This window comes from Sorex araneus, chromosome X, assembly GCF_027595985.1.
Source record: "Sorex araneus isolate mSorAra2 chromosome X, mSorAra2.pri, whole genome shotgun sequence".
NCBI classification, from domain to species: Eukaryota; Metazoa; Chordata; class Mammalia; order Eulipotyphla; family Soricidae; genus Sorex; species Sorex araneus.
In genome coordinates this window covers 188895033-188915114 of record NC_073313.1, presented here as the reverse complement: position 1 = coordinate 188915114, position 20082 = coordinate 188895033, and the positions used below count along the sequence as shown (strand labels likewise).

Genomic DNA, 20082 nt, shown 5'->3' with positions numbered 1-20082 from the left:
TTTTTGCCTTTTACTACCATTGTAAAGCATCTGTCATATAGTGATAAAATAAGATTAATCATGATTTTCCTTTTTCACTAGCAGCAAAGAAGAGTCGTATTGTCTCTGATGCAGATGACTCTGATAGTGATGCTGCATCAGACAAATCCAGCAAAAGAGAAAAGACTGTAGCATCAGACAGTGAAGAAGAAGGAGGGAAAGAAGACTTATCTGATAAGAAAAATGAAGAAAAGGATCTGTTTGGGAGTGATAGTGAGTCAGGGAATGACGAAGAGTAAGTGATGGTGTAACCTGAGTTTTCAAGGGTGCCTATAAAGGGTGGTAGAGAGGGTTTGTCTTTCAAGTTCTTTCATCATGTACAAAATTTTGTTTAGAGGTATAGTGCAAAAAAATGTGCTTTGTTATGTAACATTGGGGGAATCAGGGGTTTAGTTCCTTAACTATTGCTACATGCTACAACATGGGTCACTGTCACTGTCAACCCATTGTTCATCGATTTCTTTGAGCGGGCACCATGGATGAATCTTAAAAATACTGTCATAAAAATAGATATTCAGAGACAGACAAAGTTAATCTTTGGATAGATACCACTGCACAGATGGCACAGGGAAATTTCTAAAGAGATAGAATTATATATCTTATTTAGGGTAATGGCTACATTACTGTATGCCTTTATCAAAACCCATTGAAATGGCACTTTATGGGACCGGAGATGTAGTATAATGGGTAGGGCATTTGCCTTGCACATAACTCATCCAGGTTTGATCCTCTGCATCCCATATGGTCCCTCCCGAACATCCCCAGGAGTAATTCCGGAGTGTAGAGTCAGGAGTAACCCCCAAGCATCACCAGGGGTGTTTTCCCCCAATAAATAAATAAATAAATAAATAAATGATTTGTGCCTGCCGTAGCTCAGAGGATGGAATGCTTTATTTACAGGAGAAGCTTCTGATCCCTGGCACCATATGGTTGCCCAGGCATGAGTGGGTATGGCCCCAAAACCACCAACAGATATTCAACATAATTTACTATGTGTAAATACAGCCTGTTAGAAAAAGATCTTATGATTCCTGTGCCAGTGAAAAGAAAGAAAATGAAGGAACCTGAGAGATAGTATAATCGGTAGGGCACTTGCCTTGCACACCCAGGTTTGATGCCTGGCATCCCATGTGGTCTCTGAGCTCACCAGAAGTGATCTCTCCCTGAGTACAGAGTTAAGAGTAATCCCTGAGCACCAGCGAGTGTGACTCAATTTCTTCTCCCCCAAATAAATAAAAACACAGGACAAGCAAATGAAGGGTGCTTTTTTTCTTTCAGGAATCTTATTGCAGATATATTTGGAGAATCAGGTGATGAAGAGGAAGAAGAATTTACTGTAAGTATAAGGTAGAAATATTTTCTTTCAAATTGCTTGTTTTATGGTTTTCTGGTGTATGGTTTAAATGAGTGGAAATAAACAGCTATAATGTATTCTAAAGAAATCTATAGCAAAGGCACAATAGGGAAATAACAGACAAAATTAAGTAGGGGGTTAGGGTGTGCATATAAAATTTATTATATACCCTTTGTAATGTCTGAGTTAGGGATGGGGAGATAGTGTAGCAGTTAGGTCTCGTGCCTGGCATACATCCAACCCAGTTTGATCCCCAGCCCCCCAACCACCACAACACCATCTTCTTGGGTCCTCACAATAAACTAGCAGCCTGGTTGTCATAAGAATTGCTGGCATTGACCCGCTGAGCACTGTTTACTTAACCCTAAAAGAATATTTTCACAATAAATCTGAATCTGATTCTTGCAGTGACAGACTTGGTAACCAGCCTTAACTGCTAAAGACAACTAGAATAACTACTGATTTCTCAGGAGAAATAATAGGCTCCAATGATTACTAAAGTGTTTTATTTAGCAAAAGAATCGTTCTCAGAAATAATTTTATCTGCTAACTCAGAAGTTAAGAATTTAGAAATCTCAGAAAGGCGAAAGGTCACATGAGGGGAAAAAGAGCTACATAAGTATGTTGTATACATGTGCTCGGTGCTTACTCCTTACTTACTCAATGCCCAGAGTTCAGGGATCACTCGTGGCATTGCTTTGGGAACCAGGGATTTGCTGCCACGGATCAAGCCAGGGATGGCTATGTGCAAGGCAGGCACCCTCTCCACTCTACCATATTCTGCCTCACCGTGTAGCCTCTTTCAGAAAAGAAACACATGAAAACTGGTAGTATTTGTGACCAAGATAGGAGGGAGCTTTTTGCCATATACATTTTAGTGCCGATGTCTATTTTTTATGAAGTTTTTTTTTTTAATGCAAAAAATTCCAAGCTGTTAAAAAGGAAATCTGTAATGATTCTGGCTAAATTACTTTTCCTTAGGGTTTTAACCAAGAAGATCTGGAAGAAGAGAAAAGTGAAATGCAGGTAAAAGAAGCAGAAGATTCAGATTCTGATGATAATATAAAGAGAGGAAAACAGTAAGTCTGGTTTTTGTTGCTGAATAGTGTGTTTTGGTTTCAAAGCCACACCTGATGGTGCTTAAGAGACCAAGAGAAGCCAGGGTTTAGGCCCTCACTTCACACATGCAGAGCATATGCTCAGCCTTTTGAGCCAGTTCTTTACCATTGTCTGGGGTTTAGTTTTTCAAAGGAATTTGATCATGAGAATTTGTAAGTTGAAGGTTATTACTAAGTTCCTCATTATGTGTAGAAAATAACCTGATCATTTTTTTCTTCCATGTACCTCTCTGTATATAGTGCTGTGTACATTCTTTGCTCTTACTATTTTTCTTTCTTGATCCTGCCAAAATTTCCCAGTTATATGGGCTTTTGATATATATTTTACCAACTAAGTGCTTGTAAAAAAAAAAAATAATAGAATAGTAACCTGTCATTGTAACCCCATTGCTCATCAATTTGTTTGAGCGGGCACCAGTAACGTCTCGTTGAGAGACTTATTGTTACCGTTTTTGGCATATCCAATACGCACGGGTAGTTTGCCAGGCTCTGCCGTGCGGGCGCGATAACTCTTGGTAGCTTGCCAAGCTCTCCGGAGGGGCGGAGGAATCGAACTCGGGTCATCCGCGTGAAAGGCGAATGCCCAACTGCTATGCTATCGCTCCAGCCCAATAGTAACCTATTTAAGAATTTATAATTTCTTCAAAACTAGTTTGTGAATCCAGAGACTCTTAACCTCTTAACTGAAAAATGCCTCACTGTTTTATTTGTTGGTTGAGATGGGTGGAATCTTTTATTTAAAAAAAAAATCTGTCTCTAAAGGTGCCAGCCAGAGATTCGATTTTACTGTTTATAGTTTATAAATACAATACTCAAAAATTTTCCTTTTTTAAATTCCTGTTAAGCTGAATGAGCGTGGCATTATCTATGGAAATTATCATGTAACTCACCATGTAAAAGTAGCAAAGAACAAACTAACTCCCCTTTTTATGTATTGATTCAGGTGATTTATAAATGTTTGAAGCACTAAACATGTATGTAGATTTTTATTTTTGTCTAAGTCACATACTGTTTTTCATTTGATTTTGTATTAATACCTAGTATGGACTTCCTGTCGGATTTTGAGATGATGTTGCAACGGAAGAAGAGCATGAGTGGCAAGCGCAGACGTAACCGTGACGGTGGAACTTTCATTAGTGATGCCGATGATGTTGTGAGTGCCATGATTGTCAAGATGAATGAGGCCGCTGAGGTATGCTTCTTTCATCTCTTCTTTTGATTGTGTTTATGCCTTAAACTACATTTAAGGTACTTTGATTTTTGTAATAAAGCTTTTACAGTTCTGAATTTTAAGCATAAAATCACTCAGTTTTCAGTAGCATATTTAGAAAAATTTGAAGACTTTAAGTATGTTTAACAATATTTTTCTTTATTAGAAAAGCTTCATAGGAACCAGAGCAATAGTACATGGAGTAGGGCATTTGCCTTTCATGTGGTCAACCTGAGCCCCAGGGCCCCCTATGGTCCTCTGAGCACTGCTAGAAGTAATTCCTGAGTGCAGAGCCAAGAGTAACTTACCCCTTAGCTGGGTGTGACCCAAACAAAATTTTTTAAAAAAGCCTCACAGCTGGAAAATTATTCCTGTTTGCCTAGTATAATTTGTTCTACAATTAATGTCAGTATTTTAAATGAAAACTGCTCTTCTTAAGTTTGTCATTATTAAAGCTAACTGGAAATTTTGTGAGTTTGATAACACAGATACAGAATTCAGGGATCTATGAAAGTCTTAAACTATCCCCTTCCTGTAGAATTTATAGTTTTTCAGAAAAATTCCGTCTTTTTTTTTAAGTTTAAAATTATAGTGACTGTAATTTATCATTTACAATTAGTACTGCATTTTTTACATCTTTTTTTTTTTCTGAATAGGAAGACAGGCAATTGAACAATCAAAAAAAGCCAGCACTGAAAAAATTAACATTATTACCTACTGTAGTCATGCACCTTAAGAAGTAAGTATTCGGTCCTCTCGAGAAAATCTGTTTGTTTTGGTCTAGATAGATAGCTTAGCTGGCTAAGAGCGTGCAGTAGGCCCGAGTTTGATCCTGGGTATTACATGGTCCCTCAGCACTGTCAGGTATAATCCGCTTACAAAAAAACACAACATTTTCCTTATGATCAAGTAATATTATGATTACACTAGTATCTTAGAAATATTAGAAAAGATTGCCTTTTATTAAATCATAGAAAAATAAGTGAATAGAACTTCCTGAATCATCTTAGTTTCTCACAAATTTCCTTAATACCATGATGCCTGATGAAAACAGAACAAATGACAAACAGATAAATAAAAATGGAGGGGCTGGAGCAGTAGTACAGTGGGTAAAACTGGAGTCTTTCATGGAGCCAATGCAAAGTTTGATTCCCAACAAATCCCAAGCTGCCAGGAGTAATTCCTGAGTGCAGAACCAGGAGGAATATCTGAGCACAGCTGGGTGAGGCCTCCCAAAAAAAGAAAACACTTTCTTTTGACAATCCGTTTTGAGTTTTATAAAATTATGTCTTTCCCTAATATGACATCATCAAATCCTGGGAGACTACTTGTAGCATGTATAATGCTTATATAGCCTGCAATGTCATAATTTATATCATTAGTACTTCTGGATTAAGAACCCTTTATTAATCTCTGTTGCCCTGTGATTTCACTGGTTTACTCATATTCCTGAGTAGCTTTGGTTTTTCCTTGAACCTAGCCGTAGTCTACCTTCAATGGCTACAGAAATATGTTGAACACCTATTTGTTGAGATCTGTTAATAGGTAATAGCTATCTCTGTCACAACAGACAAAATTTTTTGTGGCAAATTTCACATATATTGTTGGGATTTACTTTTCTGCTAGAATCATATTCTCCATGTCCTGTAAAGAATAGCACAGTACTGGGTTCTCTGTCAACTTAAAGAGTGTGAAAATCTCTGTCCTGGTAGTTCAAGAATTTTTTTATTGTAATAATTGGAACTCATTATTTTGACTATACCATTTATAATGGCATTAACTGATCTTGTGTGTGTAATTTGCTTATTTTTAGCGAATCATCTTCCCCTGTCAAGTTTATTTCCTAAAATAGGAACTAAATCTTATGCTGCTTTTGAAACCTGTGAATTAGCTCAGTTAAAAAAAATTTGTAACTCTTTAAAAACTGTTTTTGAAAATATCACTAAATATGTTGCTAAAAAATCCAAAGCAAGCTGGAGTAGAATTAAGGTTTATAAACTTTATCATCATCATCATTATTATTGCAGACAGGATCTTAAAGAAACATTTATCGACAGTGGTGTGATGTCTGCCATCAAAGAATGGCTTTCCCCTCTGCCAGATAGGAGTTTGCCAGCACTGAAGATTCGAGAGGAGTTATTGAAGATTCTGCAAGAGGTTAGAGGCAAATGAACTGTTTGCTCTTTAGTTATCTGATGTTTGTTTGTATTATCACCATCTCTATGACACCATCTGTTCAAATATTCTCTTTTCCATAAGTCTTCCAGAAGGGGATATTCTATGGCATAGAAAGGTACTGAATATTTTATTTTATTTTTTTATTGAATCACCATGTGGGAAGTTATAAAGTTCTCAGGCTTATGTCTCAATTATACAATATTCAAACACTCATCCCTTCAGCAGTGCCCATATTCCACCACCAAAAACCCCAGTATACTTCCCTCCCCCGCCCTCCCACCCCCAACTGCATAACTGATGAATTTCACTTCATTTTCTCTTTACCTTGATTACATTCCATATTTCAACACAAAACTCACTATTGTTTTTGGAGTTTCCCCCAAAGAAAGACAGCCCTACTACCAAGGAAACATTTGATAATTAGTTTTCCATTGCTTAGAATGAAGAGATACGTAGCCCCACTGCTCCAAGTACGTAACTTTTTTTTTTCCTTTTCCCTTTCCTTTTTTTTTGTTTTTTTCCTCCTCCTCCCCCTTTCCTCGCCTCATAGTATAGTGTATGCCACGGCGTGTTTCTCTTCGAAAATGGTAAACAACCGGGAAAGAGGAATATTTTCTCTCTCTCGGCCGGCGTGGGGCTATTGCTTAATTCACGGTCTAGAGAAATAGCTGCTACTTTGATTGTCTTTAACATTTCAACAAAAAAACTCAGTTATTGTTTGGAGTTTCCACCCAAAGTCAGACCTGCTAAAAAGGAACCATTTCACATTGCTGACAATTAAGAGATGTTAAGTCGCGCCACCTCGACCGCGCGATTTTGGATTTCTGTATAAAGTCCAGGGAAAATTCTGCCAGAAATTGCATAGCCCAGTTTACAACAGCTTACAGTCCCAGTGCATTTCTGTAAGAAGCTGATCTGGATGCCAAAATGGGTTAGGCTTCTGGAATCAAAGTCTTTAGGCACAGAGGGTCTGTTTTGCTCTCAGCAGCTCCGGATTTATCTGGGCTGAGGGCGTGGCGTAACACCCACTTCCCATGATTCCCTAGGAGCCCCAAAGTGTAAAAACCGTATACCTCTGGGTTAGGAGTCTTAGAAGGTGGCTCGTGCCATGTGGATATTGCTGCCGCCGCCATTTTCCATGCAGAAAAACAGGGTGGAGAGGAAAGATCCATCCCCGGGGCAGCGCAGAGTTGTAGCCCAGCTCGCAGTCCCAATGCATTGCTGTAAGAAGCTGCTCTGGATGCCAGAATGGGTTAGGTCTCTGGAATTAAAGTCTTTAGGCGCAGAGGGTCTGTTTTGCTCTCAGCAGCTCCGGATTTATCTGCAGTGTGTCCCAAAAAGCCTTATAAATTTACATGTAATTCTCATATTAAAGGGAAAAAACCTTGTAGTACCCATGGTTAGCTGAGACAAATAGACCAGAGTAATGAGCATGTTGTGCTGAATTCCTGAAGCCAGAACACCAAATGTAGTCAATAAACTTACATTTGAGTCCTGAGCTGTGCCATCTTTATGTGGCTTTGACACCCTGGACAAGCTACTTAACTTAAATAACTCGCAAGGAACCTCCTCTATGCTAAGTGTATGGTAGGGTTGGGGGGGCGGTGGTTTGGGCAGCATTGGGACTCAAACAATGGGCACACATGCAGGACCAGTGTTCTACCAATGAACTATACCTCTGGCCTAGTGTTGAATATTTGTATTGGTTCATGTATTCCTCAGAATAAATCCACAGGATAGCAGGTAGGTATATAACTTCCATTTTACAGATAAGGAAATTAAGACAAGTGACCTGTCGAAGGTCACATAACTGGGAGGTGACGGCTATGCTTGGATTTGTTTGATTCTGGGGCTTAGACTGATTTATTTGCTGACCTCAGTTCACACTTTCTCACATTGTTCTAGTTTTCTTTAACTTGTCGTAATACTAAAGTATCAGCCTTTGGCATAAGCACCATGTCTTTGTTTTCATTGTATATTTGTATCTTGAAAATGGAATATTTTATTATTCTGATGTAAATTAATCAAGTCTTAGATGCCCCCCAGTGTAGGTTGGCAGAATTCTCAGCTTTTGAGTAATTATATTGTCTATGTGTTTATATTCCCCAGCTACCTAGTGTGAGCCAGGAGACCCTGAAGCATAGTGGGATTGGACGAGCAGTGATGTACCTCTATAAACATCCCAAGGAATCAAGGTCTAACAAGGACATGGCAGGGAAATTAATCAGTATGTACATTTTGGTTTTTTGCTTGTTATATTTTTGTATGTAGAGAGGCATGTTATGTACATTTTGGTTTTTTGCTTGTTATATTTTTGTATATAGAGAGGCATGTGTAAATGAGTTAGCTGTTTTTACCAATGGTCTTCTGAATTGAGTAAGCTAAGAAAAAATTCTGATACCTCATATACCAACTTTTTCTCCTTAAACTTAGAATATGTTTTTTGCACTATCCAGTACTAAATAGCAAGTAAAACTATGCATTTTCTAATTATGAAACAAGAGTATGTAGAGTTAGGAGTGTAAGTGCAGACATAGAGTCAATAAAATGGGTTCAGATTTTAGATTTCTAATTTGTCTGACCTCATGTCCTCAGTCTAGTGATTTAGACTCTAAGGCTTGGTTTCCTCCTGTGTAAGGCAATTATATTTACTTTAAATCATCAAAATCAGGGGCTAGAGAGATAGCACAGCGGGTAGGGCATTTGCCTTGCACACAGCTGACCCGGGTTCAATTCCCAGCATCCCATATGGTCCCCTGAGCACCACCAGGGATAATTCCTGAGTGCAGAGCCAAGAGTAACCCCTGTGTATCACCAGGTGTGACCCAAAAAGCAAAAAAACAAAAACAAAACAAAAATCATCAAAATTACTAAATGTGAGTGTCTAAAGCACAGGGCCTGACACATAGTCCTCAAAATATGCTAGCCTTTTGCAGTTGTCCTAGGGGGAGTGTTGAGGGGGGAGTAATGGTCTTGTTTATTTTTATTTGTACATAAATTATTAGTTATTAAGTTATTGGTAAGTTACCATTAGCACTCGTAAAAATGTTTAAAGATACACATATCTTGACAGTTGAGTTCAGGAATTTTTTATTTTAAGAATTTCAGTAAAAAGATTGTATTTTCTCAGTAAATTTAGAAATTAGATTGTCTATTAAATGAACAAAGGTAGTTGATCAGGGCTGGAGTGATAGTACAACGGGTAGGGTATTTGTTTACCTTGCACACGGCTGACCCGGTTTCAATCCCCAGCATCCCATATAATCCCCCGAGCACCGCCAGGAATAATTTCTGAGTGCAGAGCCAGAACTAAAACCTCTGAGATTAGGGCTGGAACGATAGTACAGTGGGTAGGGCATTTGCCTGGCATGCGACTGACCCAGGTTCAATCCCTGGCATCCCATATGGTCTCCCAAGCACTACCAGGAGTAATTCCTGAGCACAGAGCCAGGAGTAACCCCTGAGCATCATTGGATGTGGTCCAGAAAGCAAAAAAAAAAGAGAGAGAAGTAACCGCTGAGCATTGCCAGGTGTGACCAAAAAAAAAAGGTAGTTGATCAACTAGTTTTGATACTGGGATTATACTATGTTTGTTTTATAATGGTTATAAAATAACGGTTTCTTTAAGGAAGAATATTCTAGATGCCATAGTAGTTTATTATATGAGAGTATCATTATTTTGGGTAATGGTAGGAGAAATGCTCTCTTTTGAACTTAATATACCATTTCTCCTTACTTAAGATGAATGGTCCCGCCCTATATTTGGTCTTACCTCAAACTACAAAGGAATGACAAGAGAAGAAAGGGAACAGAGAGATCTAGAACAAATGCCTCAACGGAGAAGAATGAGCAGGTATGAGGGAACAGGTATGAGTAAATGTACTGTAATGACTCAGTTATTTTGGTCGATAAGACTATTCGAAAATCTGCAGTCTCAGGATTTTGCTCGTCTTTTTAGGTGGTTTTGTTACTGATAGAATCTTTTCCGTTGAAATGTGATGAATATGTAGTGACTGACTACCCATACTCTTCTTTGACTTTCCTAACTCATTCTTGTGGAATGTGACTTCAGCCACAGTTCTGGCAGCCTCCAGGGCCAGTAGTTTTATTTTGACCACTTGCAGAAAAAACTCCGCAGTCCCATGTCCTAGTATTTGGAGGGGAAGAAAAAAATTGTTAACTGCTTCAGTTTGTATGGTTCAATTGAATACAGATGTATACAGTTGGGAAGCAAGGGAAGAGTTATTAGCCAGAAATTACAGCAGTTACTGCTGTGAATTACCACTCACCCATAGTGTCATCTAATGTGGAGCAGTTTTCTAAAAGTTAAACAATATATATTCCTAGACAACAAATAGACTGTACTGTTAAAAGATGGCTGGAGCGATAGCACAGCAGTTGGGCATTCGCCTTTCACGCGGCCGACCTGAGTTCGATTCCTCCGCCCCTCTCGGAGAGCCTGGCAAGCTACGCATGCGTATTGGATATGCCAAAAACAGTAACAATAAGTCTCTCGATGAGAGACGTTACTGGTGCCCGCTCCAACAAATCAATGAGCAATGGGATGACAGTGACAGTTAAAAGATATTAGTCCTACTTGATCTAGCATGGTAGTTCTCAAAATGCATGTGCCTCAAAATAAAAACTCATATGCAAATAATCATTAAATTGGGATTTTCCTGTTTTCAGTGTAAAGTGGTATAATATTTTTGATAATATTTTGATATTTTTCTTTGCTCTTATCCTTTTCTTCTGTTCCTAATCATTCTCACTGATTGTTTTTTCCCAGCACTGGTGGTCAGACGCCACGAAGGGACTTAGAAAAAGTGCTGACAGGAGAGGAGAAGTAAGGTTTTTTTTTTTATTAATTTTTTCTTATAAGAACATGTAGAGAATGCCCTAATTCTGCTTTGCTTAAAAAGAAAAACGACAAATGAAATGTTTTCATATTGTGGTGGCTTCTAATTATCAGTTTCACATTTATTGTCATAAGTTCTGGAAATTCAAAATCAAATTAAAAAGAGTGTACTCAGAAAATTCTAGTAGGGATTATACGAAAGTGGTGGGAAAGAGCTTATTAAGCAAAGATGGGGGTGAGCATGCAAGACTGGTTTTAGGAATAACAAGCTGACTAAAGTGCTAAGGAAGAAGTTTGGTGTCAGATGTGGAGGGAAAGGTTGGAAATACAGGTGACAACCAACTTTTAGAAGTTCTTAGATCAAGATGAAGAGTTTTCACTTTGTGGTTCCACAAAAAGCTTTTGAGCATAGACATGAAGTCCTCAGATTTTATTTGGAATCCTCAGAGTCCTCATTCTGGTGTCATGCCATAGAATGGTTTGGAAGACAGAGGAAACGAAGACTGGAGATAGTTTAACAAGCTGATCATAAAGCGGGTATATATCAGAAGATTGATGATTTTGCAGTGACAAAAATAATGAGTTTGGTAACTTAAACAGAATTGACTAGAGTTGACAGTAGTTAAAATTTTAACCTAAGTAACTTAAGTATTAGTATTAACCACTGAAATGGAGAGAAAAAATGGATTTGAAGACTAAGTTCTGTTTTCAGTATGTTACGTGTGAGATGGCTGGTGAGTGATTCTTATAAATACTTTGAATCTAGAACTTAAATTTTGGCCTACAGACATAGATTTGGTAATCATTTCCTTAGAAATGGTCATTGATGGGCTGGAGTGATAGTACAGCGGGTAGGGCATTTGCCTTGTACGTGGCAAACCCAGGTTTGATTCCCAGCATCCCACGTGGTCCCCTGAGCACCGCCAGGAGTAATTCCTGAGTGTACAGCCAGGAGTAACCTCTTGAGCATTGCCGGGTGTGACCCAAAAAAAGCGAAGAAAGAAGAAATGGTCATTGAAGCAAAAAAAGTACAAAGAAATAAATTCAATTTTCAAGGGGAGTGTAGCCAAGCTGGCTGGCTTGCCAGTGAAGGTGAAGGAGTAGAGATGCACTTGTTCCTGCCAGAAGAGAAACAAATAAGAGAGTGAGGCCATGGCAGAGGGGTTTGTGCAGTGCGTGCCTGTAGTCAGGCAGCACCAGATTGTAAGAGGAAAACAGTGATGAGCTTGAGGGGTCAAATGCAGTTTGTTCTGGGTGAGTTTGGTAGTAAGACAAACCGTGGTTTCAGGTAAGAGTCACAGGAAATTTTCTTTGGCTACCCAAGTTTTTTTCCATGTGAAATTTGAAAATAAAGTGTGCGTGAAAATTCAGATATTTTTTAAACTTCTCTATGCCTATTCTCCCCACAACCTGCCCCCTGTGCACATTAGTTTCCTACTCTTATCTTCCACTAGGGAGGATAGTTACTTAAAGGTTGAATGGTTCAAACTCTTAGAACTCTACAGATAGACTTTAATATTGAGGATAATAGTCCTAACTTTGTTCCAGCATGATTCTGGAATAGTTCTCAAATATGTATAGCAAATCCTAATTTAACATAGTCAGTAGGTTCTTAGAACTTGACTTTTAAGACAGATAACTTACAGGGAAACCAGTTTTTCATGACCAAGTGATATAAACAAGATGATAGCATCCTTGTCACAAAAAAATCATTAAAGATCCAAAATACTTGTAATATTAAAGAGTAACTTTTGTTCATTCGTATTCAACCACTTTAAGGGTAGTGTGGTCAGAGACTATCCTGCCTCCTCAAAAATAACGTGAGAACCATCTCTAGACAGAATGTTCTTTCTTCTCAAGACATGCACACACAGTTCAACTAGACCAGTTTAGACATCCAGTAAGACCAATCGTGTGGCTCTAGTGATAGCAGATATGCAACTCTTGATTTAATCATTGTAAGGTATGCCACCTTTTTGCACTACCCAAAATAAACAAAAACTAAACACTGAACCTCTCTTTCACATCTTCATGATTTGGGAGGAAGCCAGAGTTCCTGGAGAAAACCAAAACGTATGCTGCAAGGCTGTGTTCGGAATCCACACACAGTGGCTTGAGCTAAGAATTAGTTTCTCTTTCTCATCAGCATTACAGTGAATCAACTTGCTTTTAGAATCTGTTTTTTGTAAAACTTGGTATGTGACACACCACCAAATATTGATGACAGAAAACAGATCATTCATTTATTGCTGTTGGTAAAATGATAAGTATATTTTGAAAAAGCTTAGCTGGTTTCCTGTAAAATTAAAACATAAAACAACCACACCACACAGCAGTTGCATACTGGGGAATTTATCCCAGAGAAATGAGAGCTTAAGTTTTTGAAAAAGCATATTTATGGACATGCAGCTTACAACAGTCCAGAACTGAGGACAACCCAGATGCCCTTCCAAGTAAATGGTTAAGCAGTTGGACTATTTTCATGCCATAGAATATACTTGTAACTCAACAATTAAAAGAAACAAAATATTGATAGATGAAACAAGCTGTTCTCTGACAACTCTCAGTCATGCTGAGAGAATACAGACTATTTCAAATGATTGTATAGAATATTGCACTTATATAACATTCTTAAAATACCAAAACTACTGAACTGAGTAACAAGTTTGTGGTCACAGGAGGTATAGGGACTGGGCAAATGCAGAGGGAGGTAGAAATGTTTATAAACAAGAGGAATCCTTGTGGTGGATACAAACCTACACATCCTGTGAAGTTGCCTAGAACCAAATACACATACAAATACAAGTAAAACTCAGGAAATCTAAATTCTGTGAATTGAAGCCAGAGAAATAATTGTAAAAAATATATGTGGTTTGCATGTAGGAAGCCCAGGTTCAAGAGACACTGAATCTCTGTTGTTTTTTACAGTTGCAGTGCATGTCAGTCTAATTATCTTAGAAATGTAAAGTAACAGTGTAAGTGGAGAATTGAAAAATACATTTAAAAGTATGTTTTTTAAAAAGAAGCAGACAGAAATTGCTGTATGAATAGAATATGCTAAATCATATACACCAGGAATATACTCAGTCTTGGAAACTCATTTTGACCATCTGATTTTTCACCTCAAAAGTGAACCCATGCTCCTATTCCATTAGACCAGACCACCTAAAGAGAGTTGGAAAGGAATTCTAAAAGTGCAAAGCAAGTTGACTCTGGGTACGGTCAAGGAATTGCTACACTTCTGTGAGTAATGATGAGGCCAGCTAGACAGAGTCCGTCAGAAAGCATATAGTTGGTTCTTCCTTGTCGGTGTACTCTTACATGAATAGTCATCAGCTCTGGTTGCCAGAATAAGGAACCTGCTCATCTTTTTTTCCTTTCTCAGGGCTCTTAGACCTGGAGATCCTGGGTTCTGTGCCCGTGCAAGAGTCCCGATGCCTTCAAACAAGGACTATGTTGTAAGGCCCAAGTGGAATGTTGAAATGGAGTCATCCAGGGTAAGCAAACAGGGGAACAAGGTGTATCTCAAATATAAATTGATCATTTGGGTTGGGGAGTTTTTTTTTTTTATGTTTAATAACAATGGTTTGTGTGGTTTTACTGAAATAAAGACTTCTTCTGATCTCTTATCTGGCCAGATCATTCCTTGCTGAGCTTTACTTTAGACTTAAAACAACTTTATCAAATCTGGAAGTTTCTTACTAAATTTCCTCAATTCTGCTGACTTGAAACCTCAGTGATCTGATACAGTCATTTTAGATCCTTGAGAAACAGAACTACATGATTTGGCATTCAACCCCACCCTTTACTTGAACTGTTTTAAATAATTCTGTTGCAAAATATTTAGCCTAGAACTTCCTCTGTCATCATTGTAAATACTATGCAGTGATCTTCATTGTTTCTCAGTAATCTCTCTTTATTTTCCATTCACACTACTCTTTCTAGCCTGGTATTCTTAAAAAGGGCCTAAGCCGATTGGAAAAGCATAAAAGGCGATTTGCAGAACAGAAACGACTCAGCAAACTGCATCGTGCTGTCAAGTTCAGCATTGAAGGCAACAGGATGCCCCTCTAGGCCTGGCCCTACCAGTGTGTATCGGAGAGGTATCCCCAAGGAAGCATGCTCGTGCATGGGCGTGAATTGTCCGCAACTAGAGTGAAGACTGTGTGCTTTCTTAACCAGAAAGGGTCACGCCCACTTCTAGTTTCAAAATAATGAACCTAACATGTATTCCGTCATCAATTCAAGTCCTCTTGAAGATTTACAAATTGATAATGAAGACCCCTTTTTATCAGGGAGCTCATAAGGCCAATAGAGTAGTAAGCCCTGAGAAGTATTTTGGTCTTCCTATTATTCATTTTTAAAGACCCAGAATCTTAGTGGTCCTCATTATAGGCACATAAATTCTCTTTCCCTACTCTGATCTCTTTCTTTCCTAACATTTTTTTTTCTTCTCCAGCACTTATTTTTAAGAATTAAGATTTATAATATGGCCAAGAAAATGTAATGAAAATCTTAATGGTCACTGTTTGGAAGCATACCTTGTATTTTGGAGGGTGTTTGTGGGTGTCGTTTCTTTTCCCACGCTCCCTGTCGGTGATGGTGAGATGGGAAGAAGTGACCCAGCCGTCTGCTAAAGCAGAAATGGGTCAGACATGAGAGGGAAATTCAATTGTATACCCAGCTCTCCCACAGCTGTGATTATGCTGCAATTAAGGCATGTTAGGGTGGCAGATGATCTTATGTCATATTCTCCATGTTGTTCTTACACCTTGTGACACTCCCTAATCAGTATTTTTTCCACATTCATTCAAGGCTTCCATATTGCACAAGACTAATCATGTATTATTAGGAAACATTGTCCAGTGTTCAGAAGGCAGATGGAATGAGAAGGCAGATGGCTTCCCAGTGAAGCGTTTTTGTTTTAAATGTCACTTCCTGGGCTAGGGATTTGGCTCAGCTGTATGAGCCACATGTATGATTCCCTGGGTTTCATCCCTCAGTACTGCAAACAATAAAATTTTTTAAATTGAATGTCATTTTTATACTGGAATAGCATAAATAAATGTAAAGTAATTCTCCAGAATCCTGCTCTTAAGTTTTCACTGTTAACACTTTAGTCTGTAAAATGTACATTCAGCAGTACTTTAAACCTAGCTATTTCTGGTTATTACTGTAGGAAAGTTTGTAATTAAGAGAAAAATCTTCCCACCAATCAAAAATAACGACTCTTTTTATTACTGAAACTTTAATGTTATGTGATAATACAACTTTACTTTTCTTTCATTTAACCACTAACATGTCATTAATGCTGGCTGTGTATTAGTCTGTTATAAATGTGCTTTATTTTCTCTCTCTGGTTTCTTGTTTTTCTCACCTAACTAGTAGTGTGCTATACTATATTTTTATGTTTATATGTTATTTCTTGGAGTGCTTTTACAATAACATTAAAATGGCAAAAAATAGTACATGTTTTTTTATAAATCTTTCAAATAAAATTGTTGCTTGTATTTGTACCATACCTTATTGACATTTTTGGTTATTTCTTTTTAGTCCTTTTTTATATGTATACAAAGACAGTGTTATTTGTTCTGTTTTTGTTTTTATTTAAGTAAACATACTTCAGTGATAATATTGTCATAATAGTTATACTATCGTTTTAATAATAAGCACTTGCTCATCTTTTAAGCTGCTTTGATTTTCCATTGCTATAAAATTGACGAATCAGAAGAGGGGCCATTTAATTTGGCATGTCAGGTATGTTTTCTGCATTCTTAGACTTCTAATAACTTGGCATCTGCCATTTAGAAGTCGTGAAAGCTAGAAAAGGAATAGATTAGAACTGGACTTGGTGTGTCACAATTGCTGGGGCTGGGAAGATCCATAGGACACTGAAGGTTAGGGTTGGTTAGAAAAGTGCAAAAATCAGAGCACTTTGAGAAAGAATCAAGATACCTCTGTGTTTGATAGGATGGTTTATTTTCTTATGATAATTAGTGTTTATGCAAATTCAGACTGTCAGGTAAAATTGATAAAGAAAGATGACTTGAGCAGGAGAGCAATCATTTAGCCGGTAGGCCACTTGCCTTACACACAGCCAACCTGGGTTCAATCTCTGGTATCCCATGTGGTCCCCCAAAGGAGTTATCCCTCCATAAGGAGTTATCCCTGAATGCAGAGGCAGGATCAGTCCCTGAGCGCTGTCTAACTTGGCACGAAGCTTGATTATTTGAAATTGGGCCATTCTTAGAATGGAAGATCAGCTGTTTCTTGTTTAAGAATGACTTAGGAATCTTCGTTCAGATCTGAGATGGAACCTGATTCCAGACAAGAGATAAGACTTGGTAGGCTTCCTGCTCTAAAAAACTTCACCTCACTAGTGCCAGCCTTGGGATGTCTCCTAGTTCTATCCTTATTTTAAAATTTTGTGAATGGTGCTTTACAGATAATGATTTGAGAGTAACATCACCTAGGAAATAAACATTTCTCTGTACCCACTATACAGTACTAAAGCTCAGAATTTTCACAGTATTCTGTCTTTAATATAAAGACAGACTTTTTTCATACTTTTGAGAGTTTTTTTTTTTCTTGGAGACCAAGTTTTGCATGGCATACAAACATTTCGAAGTATTTCTTTTTTAAAAACCAAACCATTGGGGGCTGGAGTGATAGCACAGCAGGTAGGGCGTTTGCCTTGCATGCGGCCGACCCAGGTTTGATTCCCAGCATCCCATATGGTCCCCCTAAGCACTGCGAGGAGTAATTACTGAGTACATGAGCCAGGAGTAACTCCTGTGCATTGCCGGGTGTGACCCCAAAAAGCGAGAAAAAAAAAAAATCAAACCATTAAGCATTAAAAGGCAAAAAGGATGTGTTGGAAGAACTCATAAGCTCCTTAGGTTTAAAAAAAAAAAAGACTTAATTTTCTTACTGTGTCAGGTATTCTTATTTACTATAAATCTAATTGATTTTTTAAGGTAACCATAATAAATAATAATGGCTTGGTATTTATTTTGAGCACTGACTGTTTCTTAGCCTCTGTGTTTTTACTTGACTTCATCTCACTTCTTTTCAGCAGTCCTGAAAGGAGTACAGACCCAAGATCTGATTTCCCCAGGGTCACAGGGTCGTAGAAGATGGAGCATAATCATTCACCCTAAGTCTGAGGCGGGAGCTCTAGTGCTTACTGACTTTGCTTTACTCATCTGCTAACACTTTGCACTGTGCTGTTTTTTTCTCAGAAAACTTTACTAGACATCTGATCCTTATTCTTTCTGCCATTCTACTTGAAGGTGTATAAGCAAGAGATTCACATTAGGTGTCAAAAGGAAAAAGCATGTAGGCAAAACATTCTGATGGGAATAGTTGGGATCGTGGTTTTAATTTTTCACTTTTTATCTGGGAGATCTCCATGGATCGGGGCAACATTTTTAAATAAAACACCAGGCATACAAAATTATTCTTCATTTGAGAGTTTTGTTGTTTTTTTTTTAATACTGTTATGTTTATTTGCTCTGTTCCTGAGGTCATCAACACATCCTGGTTATTGGAAAGCTAGCAACTCTTTGTCTGATAACTTTCAGATAAAAGAAGGTAAAAGACAAAACTGACTACATGTATGTATTTCAGAAATCCGCTCTTTTAACTTTTCCTCCACTCAGTTTCAGGGGACCTCCAAGAAGGGTATCAGTCGACTGGATAAACAGATGAGAAAGTTCACAGATATCAGGAAAAAAAGCAGATCTGCACATGCAGTGAAAATCAGCATTGAGGGCAATAAAATGCCATTGTGACCTTGCTGGGACGTAGCCCCATCGCTGCGGAATGCGCAATGGACTCTTTGGAGAAAGAAGATATTTTAAAACGACTTTTAGTGTATCTGTAAATGGTTCTGCTTGTATCAGTGTTGTCATAGGACTTGCTTTTCTCTTAGTTGTATTTAAAACTGTTGTGTACTTTGTACAGAGGAATATTAGTTATACTTCTATAAACTTTACACAATAAAGTTCCATTCTGGTTTTTGGTCACTGTGTCTTCATTGCCTTCCAGAGTATGAAAATTGATTATTTCTTTTTTTTTTTTTAATTTATTTATTTTTAATTAGAGAATCACCGTGAGGGTACAGTTACAGATTTATACACTTTTGTGCTTATACTTCCCTCATACAAAGTTCGGGAACCCATCCCTTCACCAGTGCCCATTCTCCACCACCCGTAAAACCAGTGTCCCTCCCACCCTCCCCAATCCCATCTCCCCCCCACCCCACCCTGCCACTGTGGCAAGGCATTCCCTTCTGTTTTCTCTCTCTAATTAGCTGTTGTGGTTTGCAATAAAGGTGTTGAGTGGCCGCTGTGCTCAGTCTCTAGCCCTCATTCAGCCCACAACTCCCTTCCCCCACATGGCCTTCGACTACAATGTAGTTGGTGATCGCTTCTCTGAGTTGACCTTTCCCCGGAACGTGAGGCCAGCCTCGAAGCCATGGAGTCAACCTCCTGGTACTTATTTCTACAGTTCTTGGGTGTTAGTCTCCCACTCTGTTATTCTATATATCATAGATGAGTGCAATCTTTCTATGTCTGTCTCTCTCTTTCTGACTCATTTCACTCAGCATGAAACTTTTCATGCCCATCCACTTAACTACAAAATTCTTGACCTCCTTTTTTCTAACAGCTGCATAGTATTCCATTGTATAGATGTACCAAAGTTTCCTCAACCAGTCATCCGTTCTGGGGCATTCGGGTTTTTTCCAGATTCTGGCTATTGTAAACAGTGCTGCGATGAACATACATGTGCAGATGTTGTTTCGATTGTACTTTTTTGCCTCTCTGGGATATATTCCCAGCAGTGGTATTGCTGGGTCAAATGGGAATTCAATATCTAATTTTTTGAGAGTCGTCCAAATTGTTTTCCAGAAGGGCTGAACCAGTCGGCATTCCCACCAGCAGTGAAGAAGGGTCCCTTTCTCCCCACATCCTCTCCAACAGCGGTTGCTTTTGTTCTTTTGGATGTGTGCTAGTCTCTGTGGTGTGAGGTGGTATCTCATGGTTGTTTTGATCTGCATCTCTCTGATGATTAGTGATGTAGAGCACTTTTTCATGTGCCTTTTGGCCATTCGTATTTCTTCCTTGGTAAAGTTTCTGTTCATTTCTTCGGCGCATTTTCTGATGGGGTTGGATGTTTTCTTCTTGTAGAGCTCAACCAGTGCTTTATATACCATTGATATCAACCCCTTATCTGATGGGTATTGTGTAAATATCCTTTCCCATTCTGTGGATAGTCTTTGTATTCTGGTCACTGTATCTCTTGCGGTGCAGAAGCTTTTTAG

At 38.4% G+C, this 20082-nt stretch overlaps 1 protein-coding gene across 4 annotated transcripts in view; it reads left to right on the top strand.

The window, feature by feature from the left end:
- Nucleotides 1-18784, top strand: part of IWS1 (interacts with SUPT6H, CTD assembly factor 1) — a 34026-nt gene extending 15242 nt beyond the window's left edge. Inside the window, exons 4-14 of one of the 4 annotated variants that reach the window (XM_055122303.1) lie at nt 85-274; nt 1318-1375; nt 2375-2472; nt 3553-3703; nt 4378-4460; nt 5749-5878; nt 8009-8126; nt 9641-9752; nt 10689-10745; nt 14143-14254; nt 18419-18784. In XM_055122303.1, coding sequence (XP_054978278.1) covers nt 85-274; nt 1318-1375; nt 2375-2472; nt 3553-3703; nt 4378-4460; nt 5749-5878; nt 8009-8126; nt 9641-9752; nt 10689-10745; nt 14143-14254; nt 18419-18550 — 1241 coding nt within the window. In that variant the 3' untranslated portion in view covers nt 18551-18784. The other 3 variants (XM_004608125.2, XM_055122302.1, XM_055122304.1) reach the window with 3 other exon arrangements.
- Nucleotides 18785-20082: the final 1298 nt, after the last annotated feature.